Below are 21,684 nucleotides of genomic sequence, written 5' to 3'. Positions count from 1 at the left end.
GTGTAGTTCTTTAAGGAGCTCTTTCTTCACTTCTAACAGCCTGTAAAAACATCCCCAGCTAACTCTTTTGGACTTCTCAAGCCGAGCCTGAAGCGCAGCAAGATGAGGACTCAATCCTCCTTGCGCTGCAGGCAGAGGCACTACAAAGAGAGCAGCTCAAACGAACCTGTCATGGGGAAACATCTTCCTGCAGCCAAATGCCCCGTGTGAGCCAGAGCTGCTGGGCAGCTGGGGAGGAATTTGCTGCAACAGCCTTCTCCTTTCTTCCAGAGCCTTCTCCCTCTGAGCTCACAGAGAACAGTTCCTGCACTATCCAATGTGGGGTTCACTCTGACCTCTGTGGCCTGAGAGACTGCACTAGTTTGGATTTTCATTGAATCACAGAATGGGTTGGGTTGGAAGAGACCTTCAAGAGCATCCAATGGGCAGGGACACCTCTCCCTAGCCCAGCGTGGTCAAGGCCTCTTCCCACTTGGTCTTCAACACCTCCAGGGAGAGGGCATCCACACTGTCCCTGAGCAGTCTGTGCCAGTGTCTCACGAATTTCTTCCTTATGTCCACTCTCAATCTCCCCTCTCCCAGCTCACAGCCATTGTCCCTCATCCTGGCACTCCCAGCCCTTGTCAGAAGTTCACCCCCAGCTCTCCTGGAGTCCCTTCGGGTACTGGAAGGCTGCTCTGAGGTCTCCCTGCAGCCTCCTCATCTCTCCAGGCTGACCAGCCCAAATTCTCTCAGCCTGTCCCCACGGGGAGGTTCTGCAGCCCTCTGATCATCTTTGTGGTCTCCTCTGGACCCTCTCCAGCAGCTCCATGTCCTTCTTGTGCTGGGGGCAGCAGAACTGGAACTCATTTGGGGGAACTGGGTGATGGTATTAGGAATTGTTCTGCCTGCCTCTGCGTGAAGCTTTGGGAGTTACACACACACCCCCCTTAAGAAAATGACCCAGACTAGAGTCAGCCACCTGGAAGTTAAGGAATGAAGCTGTATTTCCCTCGAAGGCTCCTCAAGTGCAGCCCCTAACGACCTCCCCTCGAAGGCTTCTCAAGTGCAGCCCCCAACGACCTCCCCTCGAAGGCTTCTCAAGAGCGGCCCCCAACGACCTCCCCTCGAAGGTTCCTCAAGTGCAGCCCCCAACGACCTCCCCTCAAAGGCTTCTCAAGAGCAGCCCCCAACGACCTCCCCTCGAAGGCTCCTCAAGTGCAGCCCCCAACGACCTCCCCTCAAAGGCTCCTCAAGTGCAGCCCCAAATGACCTCCCCTCGAAGGCTCCTCAAGTGCAGCCCCCAACGACCTCCCCCCGAAGGCTCCTCAAGTGTGGCCCCCAACGACCTCCCCTCGAAGGCTCCTCAAGTGCAGCCCCCAACGACCTCCCCTCAAAGGCTTCTCAAGTGCAGCCCCCAATGACCTCCCCTCAAAGGCTTCTCAAGAGCGGCCCCCAACGACCTCCCCTTGAACGTTCCTCAAGAGCGGCCCCCAACGACCTCCCCTCAAAGGCTTCTCAAGAGCGGCCCCCAACAACCACTGCCCTCCGCGGCTGCTCAGGAGCGCCCCCGCAGCCCGCCTCCGCCGCCGCCCCGCCCCGCCGCCGCCCCGCCCCGCCCCGCCGCCGCCGCCCCGCCCCGCCGCCGCCCCGCCCCGCCGCCGCCGCCCCGCCCCGCCGCCGCTCCCGGCGCATGCGCCCCCCCGCTCCCGCCGCTCTGCCCGGCGCGGGCTTGCCCGCACCCTCCTCCGGGGCCTCCGCCGGACCCTGGCCGCTGGCGGCGGGAGCAGCAGCGGCGGGAGCAGCAGCACCGGCAGCGGCGCAGGTGAGCGGGGCGGGCACCGGGAGGGTGCCAGGTCTTCTTTTCCCCGGTGGCAAGGCCACCGTCCCCGTCTCCCCCTCCACCCCGCAGCGGGAGAGCTGTGCCCCCCCCCACCCCCGGGGCCGCGCTGCTGCTGCTGCTGTTGCTGCCGCCCGCTCCGTGTCGCGGTACTGCGCTGGTGCTGGGTCGGGGCCCGCCGCCGCCGTGGTGCGGTGCCGCTGCCCTCGTTCACCTGCCCTCAGGTGCGGGGGGAACGGGCTCGTCTGCTCGGCGCGGCCGGTCGGGCCGGGTTGCCTCCTCTCCGCAGCCCACCGCCGCTGTGCCTGCCCCTGGAAGGCCTCCAGCCGCCCACAGACCACCGGAGGTAGCACAGCCTCGGCGATGGGCACGGGCCCCGGCAGGCTTTCGTCGCGAACGGTTACCGGCGCGGCCGGCTGCAGAGAGCCGAACCGTGCCTGGGTTTGGTGTGGGCGAAGCCGCAGCGGGTGCGGATCACCCCCCGCAAGAGCAGGCAGCCGGGGCTGGCCTCTCACGGCCGTCGGGGCAGGTCCTGCCTGTGCACAGGGCTGTTGGCTGCCCAGCGGCTGGAGGACGGAGCCAGACCCACGCAGACAATCCGAGCTGCGAGCCCCGCACCTTTGGAGATCGCAGAATCACTGGAGCGGACCTCTGGGCTCGTCGAGTCCAGCCTCTGACCTAACACCGCCACCATGGACTAGACCACGTCCCAGTGCCACATCCAATCTTGCTTCGGACGCCTCCGGGATCGGCGACTCCACCACCGCCCTGGGCAGTCCATTCCAGTGTCTAACGACCCTTTCCGTGAAGCGGTGCTTCCTAACGTCCACCCTAAACCTCCCCTGGTGCTGCTTCAGGCCGTGCTTTCTCCTCCTGTCACAAGTTGCCTGGGAGAAGAGCCTGACCCCCACCGCACTACAGCTTCCCTTGTGAGTTACAGCTGTGGAGACCACAGCCCCGGGGGAAGACCAGCTCGCTGCTGGCAAAAAGCAGACGCGTCCTTTGCCCCAGGCTTAGTATTTCTTGTGTTCCAAACCAGCTGCTGGGGAGAGCAGCAGGAGTTCCCAGCCTCTCCTTCCTTCTCAGATAGATGAGTATTTCAGGGGACCTCCAGCAGAGCTGCAGAGGGACTGCTGACAGAGGCGTGGAAGCGAAAGGACAAGGGGTGATGGCTTCAGACTGGAAGAGGATGAATTCAAGATGAGACAAGGGGAAGCAGTTCTTCTCCGTGAGGGTGGTGACAGGCTGGAACAGGCTGCCCAGAAAACTCCTGGAGGCTCCAAGCCTGGATGTGTTGACAGCCAAGATAGGTGGCACCGTGAGCAAGGTGGTCTAGTAGGAGGCAGAGGCTTGGAACTCAAATGATTTTGGAATCCTTGCCAATCCAGACCTTTCTGGGATTCTATGCTGCAGCTCCACCAGCTCTTTCTATTGCCTGCTTGAGTTTCCTTCCTGCTTTGGTAGGTTCCACTTTCCCATCTCTGCTCAAGCTGATTGCTTACTGGCCCTGGAGCTAATTCTCACAAGGGGTGTGGAGGTGGTTGACAGACCAGATAGGGCCTCCAGCTTCACAGGTTGTGTTTCCTCCTTTGCCTGGTTGTTCCTGGCTGTTTGGTGGTGGTGGAAGCTACAAAACTCAGAGGGATGTGACTTTCTGTCACGTTCTGGAAATAGAAGCCATTCCTGTGTGGTGTTAGAACCATAACAGATCAGCCACATACAGCTTCCAGTGCTTGTAATGGAGCTGGAGCCACCTTCTTTAACCAGCTGAGTCCCAGGTTTTGGAGTTAGTCTGAGCTGATTTCCTTAGAAACTTTCAGAGCAGTGTCAGGCAGTGTCTTGGTCTTCCCTCAGCAGGCTTGACCAGATTTTGTAACAATAGCAGGGAAAAAATACTTCCCCAAAAGGGTTGTCAAGCCCTAGAACAAACTTGTTGGGGCAGTGGTGGAGTCCCCATCCCTGGAGGGATTTAACAGCTTCTTCCCCCAGAGGGTTGCCAAGCCCTGGAGCAGACTCCTTAGGGCAGTGGTGGAGTCCCCATCCCTGGAGGGATTTAAAAGCTTCTTCCCCCAGAGGGTTGCCAAGCCCTGGAGCAAACTCCTTAGGGCAGTGGTGGAGTCCCCATCCCTGGAGGGATTTAAAAGCTTCTTCCCCAAGAGGGATGCCAAGCCCTGGAGCAAACTCCTCAAGGCACTGGTGGAGTCCCCATCCCTGGAGGGATTTAAAAGCTTCTTCCCCCAGAGGGTTGCCAAGCCCTGGAGCAAACTCCTTAGGGCAGTGGTGGAGTCCCCATCCCTGGAGGGATTTAAAAGCTTCTTCCCCAAGAGGGATGCCAAGCCCTGGAGCAAACTCCTCAAGGCACTGGTGGAGTCCCCATCCCTGGAGGGATTTAAAAGCTTCTTCCCCCAGAGGGTTGCCAAGCCTTGGAGCAAACTCCTTAGGGCAGTGGTGGAGTCCCCATCCCTGGAGTGATTTAAAAGCTTCTTCCCCAAGAGGGATGCCAAGCCCTGGAGCAAACTCCTCAAGGCACTGGTGGAGTCCCCATCCCTGGAGGGATTTAAAAGCTTCTTCCCCCAGAGGGTTGCCAAGCCTTGGAGCAAACTCCTTAGGGCAGTGGTGGAGTCCCCATCCCTGGAGTGATTTAAAAGCTTCTTCCCCAAGAGGGTTGCCAAGCCCTGGAGCAAACTCCTTAGGGCAGTGGTGGAGTCCCCATCCCTGGAGGGATTTAACAGCTTCTTCCCCCAGAGGGTTGCCAAGCCCTGGAGCAAACTCCTTAGGGCAGTGGTGGAGTCCCCATCCCTGGAGGGATTTAAAAGCTTCTTCCCCCAGAGGGTTGCCAAGCCTTGGAGCAAACTCCTTAGGGCAGTGGTGGAGTCCCCATCCCTGGAGGGATTTAACAGCTTCTTCCCCCAGAGGGTTGCCAAGCCCTGGAGCAAACTCCTTAGGGCAGTGGTGGAGTCCCCATCCCTGGAGGGATTTAAAAGCTTCTTCCCCCAGAGGGTTGCCAAGCCCTGGAGCAAACTCCTTAGGGCAGTGGTGGAGTCCCCATCCCTGGAGGGATTTACGAGCCATGTAGATGTGGTGCTGAGGGGCATGGTTTAGTAGTGACCTGGCAGTGCTGGGTTAGCAGTGGGATGTGATGATCTTAAAGTTATCTCTTCCAACCAAAAGATTCTGTGATTCTATGATAATAACTTCCTGCCTCAGTAATTGGAATCAGGGAATCATTAAGGTTGGATCATCGAGTCCAACTGTAACCCAGCTACCATGAGCACTGAAATACAACCTGAAGCACCACATCTGCAGCTTCATGGACACCTCCAGGGATGCAGACTCCACCACCTCCCTGGGCAGCCTGTGCTAATCCCTGACCACTCTGGCAGCAAAGGAATTTTTCCTCCTCTCCAGTCTGACCCTCTCCTGGCTTCTCTCCTTCTATCACCTGAGACTAGGGAGAAGAGCCCAACCCTCACCTGGCTCCAGCTTCCTCTCGGGGAGTTGTAGAGAGCAATGAGGTCTGCCCTCGGGCTCCTCCACACTGCACACCCCCAGCTCCCTCAGCTGCTCCTCCCCAGCCCTCTTCTCCAGACTCTTCCCCAGTTTTGTTGCCATTCTCTGGACCTGCTCCATCCCCTCAATGTCCTTCTTGGGGTGAAGAGCCCAAAACTGAACCCAGGACTCAAGATGTGACCTCCTCAGTAGCAATCCAAGTGCTGGGTAGCAGCAGCAGCAGCACCTTGTGTCTGCTCTGCTGTTTCTGTGTTGGTTTTTCAAACAGGAGACAGAACAGAACTTCCTGAGGGAGCTGGGGGTGTGCAGCCTGCAGCAGAGGAGGCTCAGGGCAGAGCTCATTGCTGTCTGCAGCTCCCTGAAAGGAGGCTGTAGCCAGGTGGGGTTGGGCTCTGCTGCCAGGCAAGCAGCAACAAAACAAGGGGACACAGTCTTGAGTTGTGCCAGGGGAGGTCTGGACTGGATGTTAGGAGGAAGTTGTTGTCAGAGAGAGTGATTGGCATTGGAATGGGCTGCCCAGGGAGGTGGTGGAGTCACTGTGCCTGGAGGTGTTGAAGCCAAGCCTGGCTGGGGCACTTAGTGCCATGGTCTGGTTGATTGGGCAGGGCTGGATGCTAGGTTGGGCTGGCTGAGCTTGAAGGTCTGTATGAACCTGCTTGATTCTATGATTCTTGCAGTGTAGGACTTGACTTCTGGGTTGTGTCTTTGCAGGAGCTTTTGAAGGTTGATGTATTGACAGAAGAAACAGCTGATGGCTTCGGAATCCATGGTCCCAGAGCAGGCAAAACAACATCTGGCAAAGGGGAAAAGGCAGCAGCAGCAGCAGCAGCAAATGAGGGCTACCAACAGTGATGCTGAAGATGACATCTTTGTCTTTGAAGCAAATGAGGCCTGGAAGGATTTTCACAGCTCTCTTCTTCACTTCTTTGAAGCTGGAGAGCTGTGTGATGTCACCCTGAAGGTAAGGTTGTCACACCTCTGTTCATGCAGCACTGACCATTGAGCTGTGAACACATCAGAGAATGCCAGGATGGGTTGGCTTGGAAGGCACCTCCAGAGCTCACCCTGTGCTCGGCAGGAACATCCTCCACTAGAGCAGGTTGCCCACAGCCCTGTCCAGCCTCACCTTGAAGATCTCCAGGGATGGAGCCACAACCACCTCCCTGGGCAATTAAACACAAAGCTCTAATTAGAGAGTGGGATATGGGCAGACTGAGGATCTCTGAAGGTGAGAATGGCACTGAGGCTGTTCCTGGTAGAGCAGACAGGCTGCTGGCAGCTTTTTTGCCTCAGTGCTGCAGTTATTTGGAGTGACAACCCGTGGGAGCAGGCAGGGAGACTTGCTGTGCTCCAAGGAGTTAAGTATGGAATTCCACCTACTCTGCTGCTGCTGCTGCCATGTGAGCAGCTCCCTGGTAGAAGGCGTAGAGTGGCAGATGCCCACCATCTGCTTTTGCCCTGGTGGGTGGGGGTTTTTCCACACTTGGTGGGCCTGGGAATTGTTCCTTCTGGAATGATGTAATTGACTCCCACTGAACCATCCATCTGCTCCTCTCCTTTTAATCTGCAGCCTCCTTCAGTGTGTGTTTGCTTTCTGTACTCAACTGACTGCTCCCCAGGCAGGTCGCACTCATGTGAGTACAGGGACTCATGGAGTCATTTAGGCTGGAAAAGACTTGTGAGGTCATCCAGTCCAAGTCCACTGCTAAGCCATGGCCCTCAGCATCATGTCTCTGTCTCTTGCAAACACCTCCAGGGATGGGCATTCAACTACCTCCCTGGGCAGGCTTTGAGAGCCCTTTCAGGGAAGAAGTTTCTTCTGATGTCATAGAATCAACCACGTTGAAGAGACCTGCAAGATCATCCAGTCCATCCTATCACCCAGCCCTGTCCAGTCATCTAGACCATGTCCAACCTAAACCTCCCCTGGGGCAACTTGAGAGCATTCCCTTTAGTTCTGTCACCTGGTACAAGAGAGAAGAGCTCAACCCCAACCTGGTTGCAGCCTTCTCTCAGGGAGTTGTAGAGAGCAATGAGCTCTGCCCTCGGGCTCCTCCACACTGCATACCCCCAGCTCCCTCAGCTGCTCCTCCCCAGCCCTCTTCTCCAGACCCTTCCCCAGCTTTGTTGCCCTTCTCTGCACCTGCTCCAGCCCCTCAATGTCCTTCTTGCAGCGAGGAATCCAAAACTGAACCCTGCACTCAAGTTGTGGCCTCCCCAGTGTTGAGCCCAGAGGACAATCCCTGCCTTGCTCTCTCTGGCCAAACCATTGCTGATCCTAGATGGCCTTCAGGGTCCTCTCCAACCCAATCCCTTCTAAGATTCTGTGATTCTAAGCTCCCTGCATTGGTGCTGTTGCTTTAATGGCCTTGCCCAGCTCTGATGGCCAAATTACAGCTGAGATTGCTTGAGGTCTGTTGATCTGATGCACTTTTGAGGCACTTAGTGCCATGGTCTGGTTGATTGGCTAGGGCTGGGTGCTAGGTTGGACTGGCTGAGCTCAGAGGTCTCTACCAACCTGTTTGGTTAGAATCACAGAATCAACCACGTTGGAAGAGACCTCCAAGATCATCCAGTCCAACCTAGCACCCACCCCTAACCAGTCAACTAGACCATGGCACTAAGTGCCTCATCCAGTCTTTTCTTGAAGACCCCCAGGGACAGTGCCTCCACCACCTCCCTGGGCAGCCCATTCCAATGCCACTCACTCTCTCTGTGAAGAACTTCTTCCTAACATCCAGCCTATACCTACCCTGGCACAACTTGAGACTGTGTCCCCTTGTTCTATTGCTGGTTGCCTGGGAGAAGAGGCCACCCCCCACCTGGCTACAATGCCCCTTCAGGTAGTTGTAGACAGCAATAAGATCACCCCTGAGCCTCCTCTTCTCCAGGCTAAACAGGCCCAGCTCCCTCAACCTCTCCTCATAGGATTTGTGCTCCAGGCCCCTCACCAGCTTTGTTGCCCTTCTCTGGACATGTTCCAGCACCTCAACATCTTTCTTGAATTGAGGGGCCCAGAACTGGACACAGTACTCAAGGTGTGGCCTGACCAGTGCTGAGTACAGGGGAAGAATAACCTCCCTTGTCCTGCTGGCCACACTGCTCCTGATGCAGGCCAGGATGCCATTGGCTCTCTTGGCCACCTGGGCACACTGCTGCCTCATCTTCAGCCTACTATGATTCTATGCCAGAAGAGCAGGGCAAATGCAGTCAGCTTGCCCAAATGACAGCAGCTCTTAGAGCTCAGGGTCGTTCTTCCAGCTGAGCTGTCCCTCCTCTGGTGGCTGAACCTGGCAGTCCAGTAAAAGGCTGGAGGTGTTGTGTTCCTACAGGTGGGCTCAAAGCTTATCTCCTGCCACAAACTGGTGCTGGCCTGCGTCATCCCTTACTTCAGAGCCATGTTCCTGTCCGAAATGGCCGAGGCCAAGCAGAGCCTGATCGAGATCAGAGACTTCGACGGCGACGCCATCGAGGACCTGGTGAAGTTCGTCTACTCCTCCCGCCTCACCCTGACGGTGGACAACGTCCAGCCTCTGCTCTACGCCGCCTGCATTCTCCAGGTGGAGCTGGTGGCCAAGGCCTGCTGTGAGTACATGAAGCTGCATTTCCACCCCTCCAACTGCCTGGCAGTCAGAGCCTTCGCCGAGAGCCACAACCGCATCGACCTGATGGACATGGCCGACCAGTACGCCTGCGAGCACTTCGCCCAGGTGGTGGAGTGCGAGGACTTTGTCAGCGTCTCCCCCCAGCACCTCCACAAGCTGCTCTCCTCCAGCGACCTGAACATTGAGAACGAGAAGCAGGTTTACAACGCTGCCATCAAGTGGCTGCTGGCCAACCCCCAGCATCACGCCGCCTGGCTGGATGAGATCCTGGCCCAGGTAGGGCGGACTGGCTGCCTGGCCGGGCGCTGGCTCGGCTGGCTCGGCAGCTGCTTGTGCTTGGGTAGGTGTCGAGGGCAGAATGGCTCTTAGCAGCTGGTGCCTCGGCTGGCCAGTGCTGACCCTTGGGAGTTGCCAGTGGAAGCAGGTTAGAGCCCTTGACCGGCAGGAAGAAGCCTTCTCCTTTGTGTAGAGAGAAGAGTTCTCCTGGTGCTGGCCGAGGGGTGGGGAGCCCACACACAGCTGCAGCTCTCTTGAGAGCACAAACTTGTGGAGAGCTTAAAAGCCATCACTTCACTTGGCCTCCTGCTGCTGCTGCTGCTGCCTTAAGCACTCCCTTCCCTTGCTGGTGAGTATTTGTACTCAAGTAAAGCAGAGCAGGGCTATTGTGGAGGGTTTGTCCACGGCTAGGCAACCAAAACTGTCATTGAGATGTGTCCTGGCACCTTGTGCTGCTTCTAGAACCTTCTGTGCATTTATTCACCAGAAGGCCAAGCTGTGGGAGCCCTGTGAGCAGGCCAGGGGGCATGCTAGACCTGACAGTGCTTGCTAGTGAGCTGTGGGAGCCCTGTGAGCAGGCCAGGGAATGTGCTAGAGCTGACAGTGCTTGCTAGTGAGCTGTGGGAGCCCTGTGAGCAGGCCAGGGAACATGCTAGAGCTGACAGTGCTTGCTAGTGAGCTGTGGGAGCCCTGTGAGCAGGCCAGGGAACATGCTAGAGCTGACAGTGCTTGCTAGTGAGCTGTGGGAGCCCTGTGAGCAGGCCAGGGAACGTGCTAGAGCTGACAGTGCTTGCTAGTGAGCTGTGGGAGCCCTGTGAGCAGGCCAGGGAGCATGCTAGACCTGACAGTGCTTGCTAGTGAGCTGTGGGAGCCCTGTGAGCAGGCCAGGGAACATGCTAGAGCTGACAGTGCTTGCTAGTGAGCTGTGGGAGCCCTGTGAGCAGGCCAGGGAACGTGCTAGAGCTGACAGTGCTTGCTAGTGAGCTGTGGGAGCCCTGTGAGCAGGCCAGGGAGCATGCTAGACCTGACAGTGCTTGCTAGTGAGCTGACAGTGCTTGCTAGTGAGCTATGGGAGCCCTGTGAGCAGCCCAGGGAATGTGCTAGAGCTGACAGTGCTCACTAGACTGTCACTGCTCCCTGCCTGTGGCATCCAGAAGGAGTTTGCAGTTTAAACCTTGAGGCTTGATGTGACCCCACTGCTTCCTGAGCTCCCTTCCAACCCTTCTGAAAGACACACACGCAGGCGTCGGGAGGTCCCTGAGCTGAGCTTAACCTAAACACCATCAGCCTGCCTGCTCCTGTCAAAGTGCTGGCTGCCTCAGTGTCTCAGGCTTCACAGGCAGTGGTTGTGAGGGTGTAAAACAGACTGTTTGAGGCAGCTGTGCTGGAGGCTGCCTGCCCTGCACTGCAAAATGCCTGGGCCCCTGCAGCTGTGACTCCAACTGTCTTCATTTCTGTCAGGTACGGCTGCCTCTCTTGCCCGTTTGCTTCCTTATGGGGGTTGTGGCAAAGGAAGAGATTGTCAAGCAGAATCTAAAATGTAGGGATTTGCTGGATGAAGCAAGGAACTACCACCTTCACCTGAGCAGCAGGGCAGTGCCAGACTTTGAGTACTCCATTCGCACAACACCAAGGAAGCAGACCGCTGGTAAATTTCAATGTGTGTCTGGTGATCGGCAGGGAGTGGTGAGCAGGGAGCGGTGTGCAGGGGTCCAGAGAGCTTGCTGGAAAAGGGTTGGATTGGGACTGAATGCAAAAAGCTTGAGCTGGGGAGATTGAGGCTGGAAGATGAGGAAGAAATTCTTGCCAGCGAGGGTGGCGAGATGCTGGCGCAGACTGCCCAGGGAGGTTGTGGATGTCCCCTCCCTGGAGCTGCTGGATGAGGCCTTTGGAGCAAGCTGGGCTAGTGGGAGGTGTCTCTGCCCGTGGCAAGGGGTTGGAACTGGACGATCTTTAAGGTCCCTTCCAACCCAACCCATTCTGTGAAGGTGTGATGAGCACTGGGGAAGCCTTTGAGTACCTCTGGCAGTTAGGGGCTGCCTTTTCCTAGCAGCCCTTTAGCAGCCACTGCCTTTCTCCCAAGCATTCTTCGTTTATCCTGATGGGCTACCTCTCAAAGCTGGGCTGTTGAGGTATGCAATGCCCAGCTCAAAGCTGTACCCGACCCAGCAAGTGCTCACCTTTTGATGTGAGAAGCTTGAGCTGACTTTTGAACCCCTTTGGGCTCACCCTAGACCATAAAGGAGCGATACAAATCAGGCTGCAAGTCCTAATGTTTCACACTGTTGTACTTAACAACGCCCCCGTTTGTCTCCCTGAGCTGAGCCAAATCCCCCAAAGCACATCTGAGACGTGCTTTGTTTTTGCCAAGAGCACAGAGAGTTCGTTGCCATGGCAGCAAGCCGAGGCCAAAATCCAGCAGCACCCACATAGGCAGGTCGGCAGTAGGGCTTCTCCCAGACTGCTGGGTACCAGTTCAGGTCACTCTGCTGTGTAAGGCTTTAGCCCTCTCCTGCCTTCTGCTTCCCTGGCAGTGTCGTTGTGTCTCCTGCAGGTGTGCTGTTCTGTGTTGGAGGCAGAGGAGGCTCGGGGGACCCCTTCCGCAGCATCGAGTGTTACTGCATCAGGAGGAACGGTTGGTTCTTTGGCCCCGAGATGAACAGCAGGAGGAGACACGTGGGGGTCATCTCCGTGGGAGGTCAGTAACCCCATCCAAGCGGCTCTTGTTTCACAGAGTCACAAGACCTCCAAAGATCATCCAGTCTAACCCCCCTGCCAGAGCAGGGTCACCCCAGACAGGTCATACAGGAGCACACCCAGGCAGGCTTTGGATGTCTCCAGAGAAGGAAGCTGCACAACCTCCCTGGGCAGCCTGTTCCAGGGCTCTGTCACCCTCACAGGGAAAAAAATTCCTCCTCACGTTCCCATGGAACTTCCTATGCTTTAACTTCCACCAGTGCCCCTTGTCCTGTCATTGGGCATCACCCAGCAGAGCCTGGCTCCAGCCTCCTGGCACATCTTTATAGCCATCCATGAGGGCAGCCCTCAGGCTCCTCCTCTCCATGCTGAAGAGCCACAGCTCCCTCAGGCTGTCCTCCTAAGGCAGATGTTCCACTCCATCTTTTTCTGTGGCTCCCTTGTGGGGCTGCAGCAGGCCAGAGATCTTTTTTTTTCCCTCCCTGTAGAACGTCTCAAGGGACTGAGAAAAACATCCCAAAGTGACCTGACCTGCAATACTCCAGTTAGGGGAAGACTTTTGGCTCAAGCTTTGTATGGAAGTCCACATCAGAACAGATCTTTGGTTGAGTACAGCCTATTAAAATACACTTCCTAAAACCCTGGTGTTGAAAACATTGCAAAGCTTTAGCCTTCAGCTGAGCTTTCTGTCTCCATGCAGGGATGTAAATGAGACCTGAAGTGTGGCCAAGGCATCTCTGTGACTGGAGTGGGGTCTGTGTGTTTCAGGTAAAGTCTATGCAGTAGGTGGCCACGATGGAAATGAGCACTTGGGAAGCATGGAAGTGTTTGATCCTCTCACAAACAAGTGGATGATGAAGGCATCGATGAACACAAAGAGGTAGGTGTGCCCTCAGCTGAGATTCACATCCCACTCTCTGATACTGGGCTCACTTTTGGGGCCCTCACTCCAAGAAGGACATTGAGAGGCTGGAGCAGGTCCAGAGAAGGGCAGCAAAGCTGGGGAAGGGTCTGGAGAAGAGGGCTGGGGAGGAGCCAGGCTGTGGAGAAGAGGAGGCTGAGGGCAGAGCTCATTGCCTGCCCTGAGAGGAGGCTGCAGTGAGGTGGGGTTGGGCTCTTCCAACAAGTAGCAAGTGATAAAACAAGAGGAAATGGCCTCAAGTTGCCCTAGGGGAGGTTTAGGTTGGATATGAGAAGAAATTCTTCCCTGAAAGGCCTATCCAAAGGGTCAGCATTCCTGGCTGAATCCTCCTCCTTGGAGGTGTTTGAAAGAGCCAGAGATGTGGTGCTGAGGGATGTGGAATGACAGGAGGAGAGGTGATGGCTTCTAACTGGAAGAAGCTGGATTGAGATGAGACCTGAGGAAGGAATTTTTGCTCACGAGGGTGGTGAAACACTGGCACAGGTTGTCCAGAGGAGTTGTTGAGGCCCCAAGCCTAGAAGTGTTCAGGGCTGGGTTAGATGAGACCTTGAGCAAGTTGATCTAGGACCAGCTTAGGGAGAGGCTCTCTTAGAGACCAACTCTTTTAGGCTGATGAAGCTGGTGAGAGGCCTGGAACACAAACCCGATGAGGAGAGGCTGAGGGAATTGGGGTTGTTCAGCTTGGAGAAGAGGAGGCTCAGGGGTGACCTCATTGCTGTCTAGGAGGAAATGCCCTTGTTGATGGCAGGGGGCTGGCACTAGATGACGTTTCAAGTGCCTTGCAGCCCAAGCCACTCAGTGATTACTTACTCCAGAGCTGACCTCTCCCATGCTCTCTACGTCCGTGCCATAGCTTGGAGCAGGTGCCAGACAGGCGGCGGTGGCAGTTGGTATCTCTTCTCCCTTGGCATCCCTTCAGGGCTTGCACTGAGGTCTTGCTGCTGTGCTTTCCCTAGGAGAGGCATCGCCCTGGCCTCCCTTGGTGGCCCCATTTATGCCATAGGGGGGCTGGATGACAACACCTGCTTCAGTGACGTGGAGAGGTACGACATCGACTGCGACCGCTGGAGCGCCGTGGCCCCTATGAACACCCCCCGTGGAGGGGTGGGCTCCGTGGCCCTCATGGTGAGTGACCCTGGCCTGCCCAGCTGGGGCCAGCTCAGGGACACAGCTGCACACCAGAGTGGGGCTGAGCACCTCCAGTCATCAAAATCCTATGCAAGCCTCCTTGGAGGTGTTTAGGGCTGGGTTGAACGAGGCCTTGAGCAAGCTGGGTTAGAGGGAGGTGTCCCTGCCTGCAGCGGGGTTGGAACTGGATGATCTTTAAGGTCCCTTCCCAACCCAATCTGTGACTGAGATAGTTAGGCAAATGCTCCTCCTGCCAAGTTGAGCTGCCCCGCATTGCAAGCCTGTTTTGAGGCACTGGGGGCAGGTAGCAGCCCTCTTCTAACAGTGTCAGGCTGAGGCTTCATGTCTCATCCCAAAGTCTGCTTTGTTGTGATTGCTGTGCTTAATGACACTGAAGGTATCTGCACCTTAGCTCCTCTTGTCACCATGGATGCTCTGAAGGCATCTGCACCTTAGCTCCTCTTGTCACCATGGATGCTCTAAAGGCATCTGCACCTTAGCTCCTCTTGTCACCATGGATGCTCTAAAGGCATCTGCACCTTAGCTCCTCTTGTCACCATGGATGCTCTAAAGGCATCTGCACCTTAGCTCCTCTTGTCACCATGGATGCTCTGAAGGCATCTGCACCTTAGCTCCTCTTGTCACCATGGATGCTCTGCCCAGCTTCTTCACCTCTTTGGTTGGAAGAGAGCATTGGCAAGTTGTTAGATCGTTAATGTGCCCTGTGAGCAGAGGCTTAGGGAGCTGGGTTTGGTCAGCTTGGAGAGGAGGCAGCTTAGGGGAGTCCTCCTCCCCATGGACCAGCACATAAAGGGTGGCTGCCAGCAGCATGGAGACTCCTTTTGGACAAGGAGCTCCATGACACAGACAAGAGATGATGGGGACAGGTTCCTGCTGGGGTGATTCCCTTTGGGCTCCAGAAGAAAAGGTTTCCCCATGAGCACAGCCAGACACTGGAATTGTATCCCAAGGGAAGCAGAGGAGTCCTCTCCATGGGCCAGTTTGGCACTCAGCTTGCCAGCCTGCTGGGCCAGCTCACTACAACTCTGCTGGGACTTAGGTTGGAGCAGAGGATTCATTTAATCATGAGGAGGAATTTTTTCCCTGTGAAGGTGCAAGAACCCTGGCACAGGCTGCCCAGGGTGGGTTATGGAGTCTCCCTCTCTGGAGATACTCAAAACCTGCCTGGCTGTGTTCCTGTGTGACCTGTCTGGGGTGACCCTGCTCTGGCAGGGGGGTTGGACTGGATGAGCTTTGGAAGTCCCTTCCAGCCTCTGACATTCTTTGATCCTTGGGGTCCCTTCCAAGCTGGGGTCCAGTGAACTCTGGGCTCTAACTAGAGGAACCCCCTGAGGGCTGTGTGGACAGCCCACGCTCTGCTGCCTGTGTGGCTGCTGGTGGGAAGCTGAGTGACTCCACACCCCCCACAACTCACCTTCCTTTCTGCACCTGCTCTCCAGAACCACGTTTATGCTGTGGGTGGCAATGATGGTGTGGCCTCTCTCTCCAGTGTGGAGAAATATGACCCCCACTTGGACAAGTGGCTGGAAGTGAAGGAGATGGGGCAGAGGAGAGCTGGCAACGGCGTCAGCGAGCTCCACGGCTGCTTGTACGTCGTCGGTGAGTAGGGAGCTGACAGCCTGCACAGCTGCCTCTGCCAAAGGCCTTTCCTTGCTGCAGGCTCTGGGGTGTAGCTAAACCTGACCCATGATTGGGTCTGAACTGAGCTGCAGCAAGAGAAGTGTGGGCAGAAGGGTGAGGGAAGGGATTCTGCCTCTCTGCACCGCTCTGGTGAGACTCCACCCGGAGCACTGTGTCCAGTTCCAGAGCCCCTCTGACAGGAATGATCCAAAGGTGCTGGAATGTGTCCTGAGAAGGGCCATGATTGTGAGCAAAGGGCTGCAGCTCCTCTGCTATGAGGACAGGCTGAGAGAGTTTGGGCTATTCAGGCTGGAGAAGAGAAGGCTCTGAGGAGACCTCCTACCCACCTCCCTGGGCAGCCTCTGCCAATCCCTGACCACTCTTGCAGCAGAGAAATTGTTCCTGATCTCCAACCTAACCCTCCCCTGGCACAATTTCAGGCCATTTCCACCTCCACCACCTCCCTGGGCAGCCTGTCCCAACAGCTGTGTATAAGAACCCTGCTGCTTGGTTAGAAAATAGGCTCTTGTTTTTTGGCATTAGAAAGAAATTCCTGCCCATGAGGGGGGTGAGGCATTGGCACAGGTGGCCCAGAGAAGCTGTGGAGGTTGCAAGCCTGGAAGTGTTGAAAGCCAGGTTGGATGAGGCCCTGAGCAAGCTGGGCTGGTGGGAGGTGTCCCTGCCTATGGCTGGGGGTTGGGATTGGGTGATCTGGAAGGTCCCTTCCAACTCAACCTATGAATCTGGGATGTGGCCACAGTAAGCAGTGATAGCATCAGGTTCTGGAGTGAATTTGAATCAAATTCTACCTTGTCTCGTTCATGGTGGAACTGTTCAGTCTGGAGAAGGCTCTGAGGAGACCTTCTTGTAGCCTTCCAGTATCTGAAAGGGGCTACAGGAAAGCTGGGGAGGGACTTTTTAGGGTGGCAGGTAGTGATAGGACTGGGGGGAATGGAGCAAAGCTGGAAGTGGGTAGATGCAGGCTGGATGGTAGAAGAAATTCTTCCCCATGAGGGTGCTGAGAGCCTGGCAGAGGTTGCCCAGGGAGGTGGTGGAAGCCTCATCCCTGGAGCTTTTTAAGGCATCCAGCCTGAATCTGTGCCTGGGCTTGGCCTGACCCAGCTGTAGGAGCTTGCACTGTGACTTGCTGAACTTCATGCAGCTGTCACTTGTCCTCTTAAGCCTGTCATGATCCCTCTAGATCCCCTCCCTGCCCTCAAGTGGGTCTATGGCCGTGCACAGCTCAGTGTCCTGTTCCACCTCTTTGCTCTCTGCAGTGAGGTTAGAGCAAGGAGGGGGCAGCCTCTGCTCCTTGGTGGCAAGCAACGAGACCGAAGGAGATGGTCCCAGACTGCACCAGGGAAGGCTCAGGCTGGGTGCTAGGAACTAGTTCTACACTGGCAGGGTTCCCAGACATTGGAATGGTTTGCCCAGGGCAGTGCTGGAGTCACCTTCCAGCACGGTGTGGATCTGCTGCTTAGGGATGTGCTTTAGTGCTGGGTGGAGCTTGGAGGTCTCTTCCAAGCGGGTGCATCCCGGGATGGTGTGACAGGAGGGACAGCTGTCAGATCAACTCCTACAAGCAAACAGAGCTGGCTAGCAGCCCCCTGGCCACTGGCAGTGGCTGCAGGCTGAGGCTGTGCTGGTCCTTTGCAGGTGGCTTCGATGACAACTCTCCGCTGAGCTCGGTGGAGCGCTTTGACCCACGCAGGAACAAGTGGGACTATGTGGCAGAGCTGACCACCCCCAGGGGGGGCGTGGGCATTGCCACCCTGATGGGCAAGATCTTTGCTGTTGGAGGCCACAATGGCAACGCCTACCTGAACACAGTGGAGGCCTTTGATCCCCTGGTCAACAGGTAACTCCTTTTGGTTTGCTGTCCTGAGGCACTGGACTCTGCTTCTCTCAAAGCACAGCAGTGAACAGCACCACCTCCTCCTCCTCTTCCTCCTCTCCATCCCTCGTCCTCTATCATAGAATGGTTTAGTTGAAAGGGACCTCAGAGCTCATCCAGTTTCACCCCCTCACTGTGGGCAGGGACACCTCCCGCTAGAAGAGGCTGCTCAAGGCCTCATCTAATCTGGTCATGAACACCTCCAGGGTGGTTGTGGATCACAGAATCACAGGATGTGATCCAAGATCTGTGATCCACAGCCTCCCTGAGCAACTTGGGCCAGTGTGTCACCACCCTCACTGGGCCAGGAGTTTGAGTCCAGCATGAGTAAGTTTGCAGATGACACCAAGCTAGGAGCAGGTGTGGAGCTGTTGGAGAGCCCTGCAGAGGGACCTGGCCAGGCTGGATGGATAGGCAGAGGCCAATGGGATGAGATTGATCAAGGCCAAGTGCAGGGTTCTGCACTTTGGCCACAACAACCCCAAGCAGCACTACAGGCTGGGGACAGAGTGGCTGAGAGCAGCCAGGCAGAGAGGGAGCTGGGGGTGCTGGGAGAGAGGAGCTGAAGATGAGGCAGCAGTGCCCAGGTGGGCAGCAGAGCCAATGGCATCCTGGGCTGGCTCAGGAGCAGTGTGGGCAGCAGGACAAGGGAGGTTCTTGTGCCCCTGTGCTCAGCACTGCTCAGGCCACCCCTTGAGTGCTGTGTCCAGTTCTGGGCTCCTCCATTCAAGAGAGATGTTGCAGTGCTGGAAGGTGTCCACAGGAGGGCGCCCACTCACCCTGGTGGCTCTCCCTTGGGCTCTCTCCAGCAGGTCTCTGTCTCTGCTGATCTGGGGAGCCCAGAACTGGACACAGTATTGCAGCTGTGCTCTCAGCAGGGCACAGCAGAGGGAGAGAAGAACCTCCCTAGCCCTGTTGGCCACACACTTCTCAATACCCCCTCAGGCTGCCCTTGGCTCTCCTGGCCACAAGGGCACATTGCTGGCCTGTGCAGAGCTTGCTGCCCACCAGCACTCCAAGGTCTCTCTCCGTGGAGCTGCTCTCCTGCTGCCACTGCTGCAGAGGAGTGATGCCTGCAGGGGGTACACTGTGCAGGGGGTGCACTGCCAAGCTGGGTGCCAGCCTTTCAGGCACACACAAATACTTGCAGGCTGCTCAGAAGCCAGGGATTGACTCTTTGTTTTCTTCCCTTTGCCCTCTCCTTCAGGTGGGAGCTGGTGGGCTCGGTGTCACACTGCAGGGCTGGGGCAGGCGTAGCTGTGTGCTCCTGTCTCAGCAGCCAGATCCGGGATGTGGGCCAAGGCTCCAGCAACGTGGTGGACTGCATGTGAGCTGCTGCCTCCTTGGGGTCCAGAGGGGAAGCACTGCAAAGCTGCTCAGCACCTTGGGTGCTTCGTGGTGAAGAAAGAAAACCTGCATTGTCTTTGGTGAAAACGTTAACCTGCTGCAGCTGCCAAGCTCTTGGTGGCCTTTTGTCACTGGGGATGGAGGAAAGCCTGCAAAAACTTGGAATAAAAGTGTGGCTCACAGGAGAAAACCTGCCAGCAGCTGCACTTCTGAAGAAGCTGTCACTGCAGAATCAGCTGAGGAGGAAATGCTGAAGGGACTCACTATCGAGCTGTGGAAAGCAGGCAGGAGTGAGGAGGGAGTACAGCAGGCTGCTGCTGAGCCTCAGCCCCACAGCCCTGGAGCAGAGCTGTCTGGTGCTGAGCCTCGGCCCATGGCCCTGGAGCACAGCAGGCAGGTGCTGAGCCTCAGCCCCACAGCCCTGGAGCACAGCAGGCAGGTGCTGAGCCTCAGCCCCACAGCCCTGGAGCACAGCAGGCAGGTGCTGAGCCTCAGCCCCCCAGCCCTGGAGCACAGCAGGCAGGTGCTGAGCCTCAGCCCCCAGCCCTGGAGCACAGCAGGCAGGTGCTGAGCCTCAGCCCCCAGCCCTGGAGCACAGCAGGCTGCTGCTGAGCCTCAGCCCCACAGCCCTGGAGCACAGCAGGCAGGTGCTGAGCCTCACCTCCTTTGCCTGGAGGTCTCCGGTGCCAGCTCGGGGCACTGGTTCCTGGAGGTCTCCGGTGCCAGCTCGGGGCACTGGTTCCTGGAGGTCTCCGGTGCCAGCTCGGGGCACTGGTTCCTGGAGGTCTCAGGTGGCAGCTCGGGGCACTGGTTCCTGGAGGTCTCAGGTGGCAGCTCGGGGCACTGGTTCCTGGACGTCTCAGGTGGCAGCTCAGGGCACTGTTTCCTGGAGGTGTCTGGTGCCAGCTCGGGGCACTGGTTCCTGGAGGTCTCAGGTGGCAGCTCAGGGCACTGTTTCCTGGAGGTCTCCGGTGGCAGCTCGGGGCACTGGTTCCTGGAGGTCTCCAGTGCTAGCTCAGGGCACTGGTTCCTGGAGGTCTCTGGTGCCAGCTCGGGGCACTGGTTCCTGGAGGTCTCTGGTGCCAGTTCAGGGCACTGGTTCCTGGAGGTCTCCGGTGCCAGCTCGGGGCACTGGTTCCTGGAGGTCTCCAGTGCTAGCTCGGGGCACTGGTTCCTGGAGGTCTCAGGTGGCAGCTTGGGGCACTGGTTCCTGGAGGTCTCAGGTGGCAGCTTGGGGCACTGGTTCCTGGAGGTCTCCAGTGCTAGCTCAGGGCACTGATTCCTGGACGTCTCAGGTGGCAGCTCAGGGCACTGTTTCCTGGAGGTGTCTGGTGCCAGCTCGGGGCACTGGTTCCTGGAGGTCTCCGGTGCCAGCTCGGGGCACTGGTTCCTGGAGGTCTCCGGTGCCAGCTCGGGGCACTGGTTCCTGGAGGTCTCCGGTGCCAGCTCGGGGCACTGTTTCCTGGAGGTCTCCGGTGGCAGCTTGGGGCACTGGTTCCTGGAGGTCTCCAGTGCTAGCTCAGGGCACTGGTTCCTGGAGGTCTCAGGTGGCAGCTCAGGGCACTGTTTCCTGGAGGTGTCTGGTGCCAGCTCGGGGCACTGGTTCCTGGAGGTCTCTGGTGCCAGCTCGGGGCACTGGTTCCTGGAGGTCTCTGGTGCCAGCTCGGGGCACTGGTTCCTGGAGGTCTCTGGTGCCAGTTCAGGGCACTGGTTCCTGGAGGAGTCTGGTACCAGCTCGGGGCACTGCTTTCCAGCAGTGTAGCCTTCAGCACTTCCTCCCTGTTGGAGGGCTTGGGGCGGCAGAGCAGCTGGAGCAGCGGAAGGTGCCCACGTCCCTGGCACAGCTGCAGACAAGCGGAGCAGAGCAGCTCCCTGCCCAGCCCAGGAGAGCTGCAGTGTTCTGTAAGGACTCTGAAATGCAGCTCTAGGAGCTGACAGCTCCGAGGGGTCAGTGCCCAGCAGCAGCTCCTCTGTGGTGGGAGCTCTGGAGGTACATTTAAGACAGCTAAGCCAGGAAGATCAAGCCCCTAAACAAGTAGCTGAGTTCAAGTCTCTCCAAACCAAAGAGTCAGCAGCAAGAAGAACTGAAAATAACCTGGAATGTGACAGCTCCTGGGGCTTGGTGGGCAGCCAGAAAGCTGGAATGCCCAGGAAAGGCCAGCTGGAAGGACTGAGGCTTGCTCTTCCTGCAGCACCTGGAAGAGCCCAGCACCTGCCAATCCTTTGTGACCAAAGGCTGACGTTACCAGGTTGTTCCAAGGGAGCAGGTGGAGCAGCAAGCAAGAGACAGGGCAGTAGGAGCAGGCAAAGGCATGTTCTGTTGTTGAGTTGCCATCACTCAGCTCTTCTGTGACTGCTAGGGGAGCAGGCAGGGGCAAAGTGAATGGTTCTGTACATACTGAAACTCTGCAATAAATCATTTCTACTTCACAGGACCTCCCTCGTGCTGTGCCTGCAGTAGGCTGCAGAGCTGGGCCCCTGCCAGCCTCAGGAGGGCAACCAAGGCCAAATGCAAGGTCCTGCACCTGGGTTGGGACAGTCACAAATCCAGGCTGGGTGGAGAATGGGCAGAGAGGAGAGCTGAAGAATGGTAGTGCTGGGGAAGGAGCAGCTTAACGTGAGGCAGCAAGGTGAGCTGGCAGCCCAGAAACCAGCCCTGTGCTGGGCTGAGCCCCAGCAGTGTGGGGAGCAGGGGCAGGGAGGGGATTCTGCCCCTCTGCTCAGACCACACCTGCAGTGCTGGGGACAGCTCTGGAGCCCCCAGCACAAGAAGGACATGGAACTGTTGGAGCAAGTCCAGAGGAGGCCACAGAGGGCTGGAGCAGCTCTGCTCTGAGGACAGGCT

General features: G+C 57.2%; 2 protein-coding genes across 4 annotated transcripts; both read left to right on the top strand.

The window, feature by feature from the left end:
* The first annotated feature begins 1,687 nt into the window (after positions 1 to 1,687).
* Positions 1,688 to 21,269, top strand: KLHL8 (kelch like family member 8). 3 transcript variants are annotated; one of them, XM_064149551.1, is made up of 12 exons: positions 1,690 to 1,804; positions 6,041 to 6,290; positions 8,662 to 9,210; positions 10,672 to 10,858; positions 11,765 to 11,908; positions 12,676 to 12,787; positions 13,786 to 13,954; positions 15,418 to 15,577; positions 17,255 to 17,456; positions 18,700 to 19,195; positions 19,237 to 20,091; positions 20,200 to 21,269. In XM_064149551.1, the coding sequence occupies exons 2-10, from the start codon at positions 6,081 to 6,083 to the stop codon at positions 18,821 to 18,823; spliced, it is 1,857 nt and encodes a 618-aa protein (XP_064005621.1). In that variant the 5' UTR covers positions 1,690 to 1,804; positions 6,041 to 6,080; the 3' UTR covers positions 18,824 to 19,195; positions 19,237 to 20,091; positions 20,200 to 21,269. The 3 variants fall into 3 exon arrangements, with proteins under 3 accessions (XP_064005622.1, XP_064005621.1, XP_064005620.1); XM_064149550.1 differs by having other exon boundaries at positions 18,700 to 20,091; XM_064149552.1 differs by lacking the exons at positions 15,418 to 15,577; positions 17,255 to 17,456 and having other exon boundaries at positions 1,688 to 1,804; positions 18,700 to 20,091.
* On the top strand, positions 19,087 to 21,269 carry LOC135179071 (uncharacterized transmembrane protein DDB_G0289901-like). The gene is made up of 3 exons (XM_064150441.1): positions 19,087 to 19,129; positions 19,418 to 19,983; positions 20,164 to 21,269. Exons 1-3 carry the CDS (start codon positions 19,087 to 19,089, stop codon positions 20,599 to 20,601), a joined length of 1,047 nt encoding a protein of 348 aa, XP_064006511.1. The 3' UTR covers positions 20,602 to 21,269.
* Positions 21,270 to 21,684: the final 415 nt, after the last annotated feature.

The sequence above is a fragment of the Pogoniulus pusillus genome, chromosome 10 (genome assembly GCF_015220805.1).
Source record: "Pogoniulus pusillus isolate bPogPus1 chromosome 10, bPogPus1.pri, whole genome shotgun sequence".
In the NCBI taxonomy this organism is placed as follows: Eukaryota; Metazoa; Chordata; class Aves; order Piciformes; family Lybiidae; genus Pogoniulus; species Pogoniulus pusillus.
This window is presented reverse-complemented; position numbering and strand designations above follow the sequence as displayed.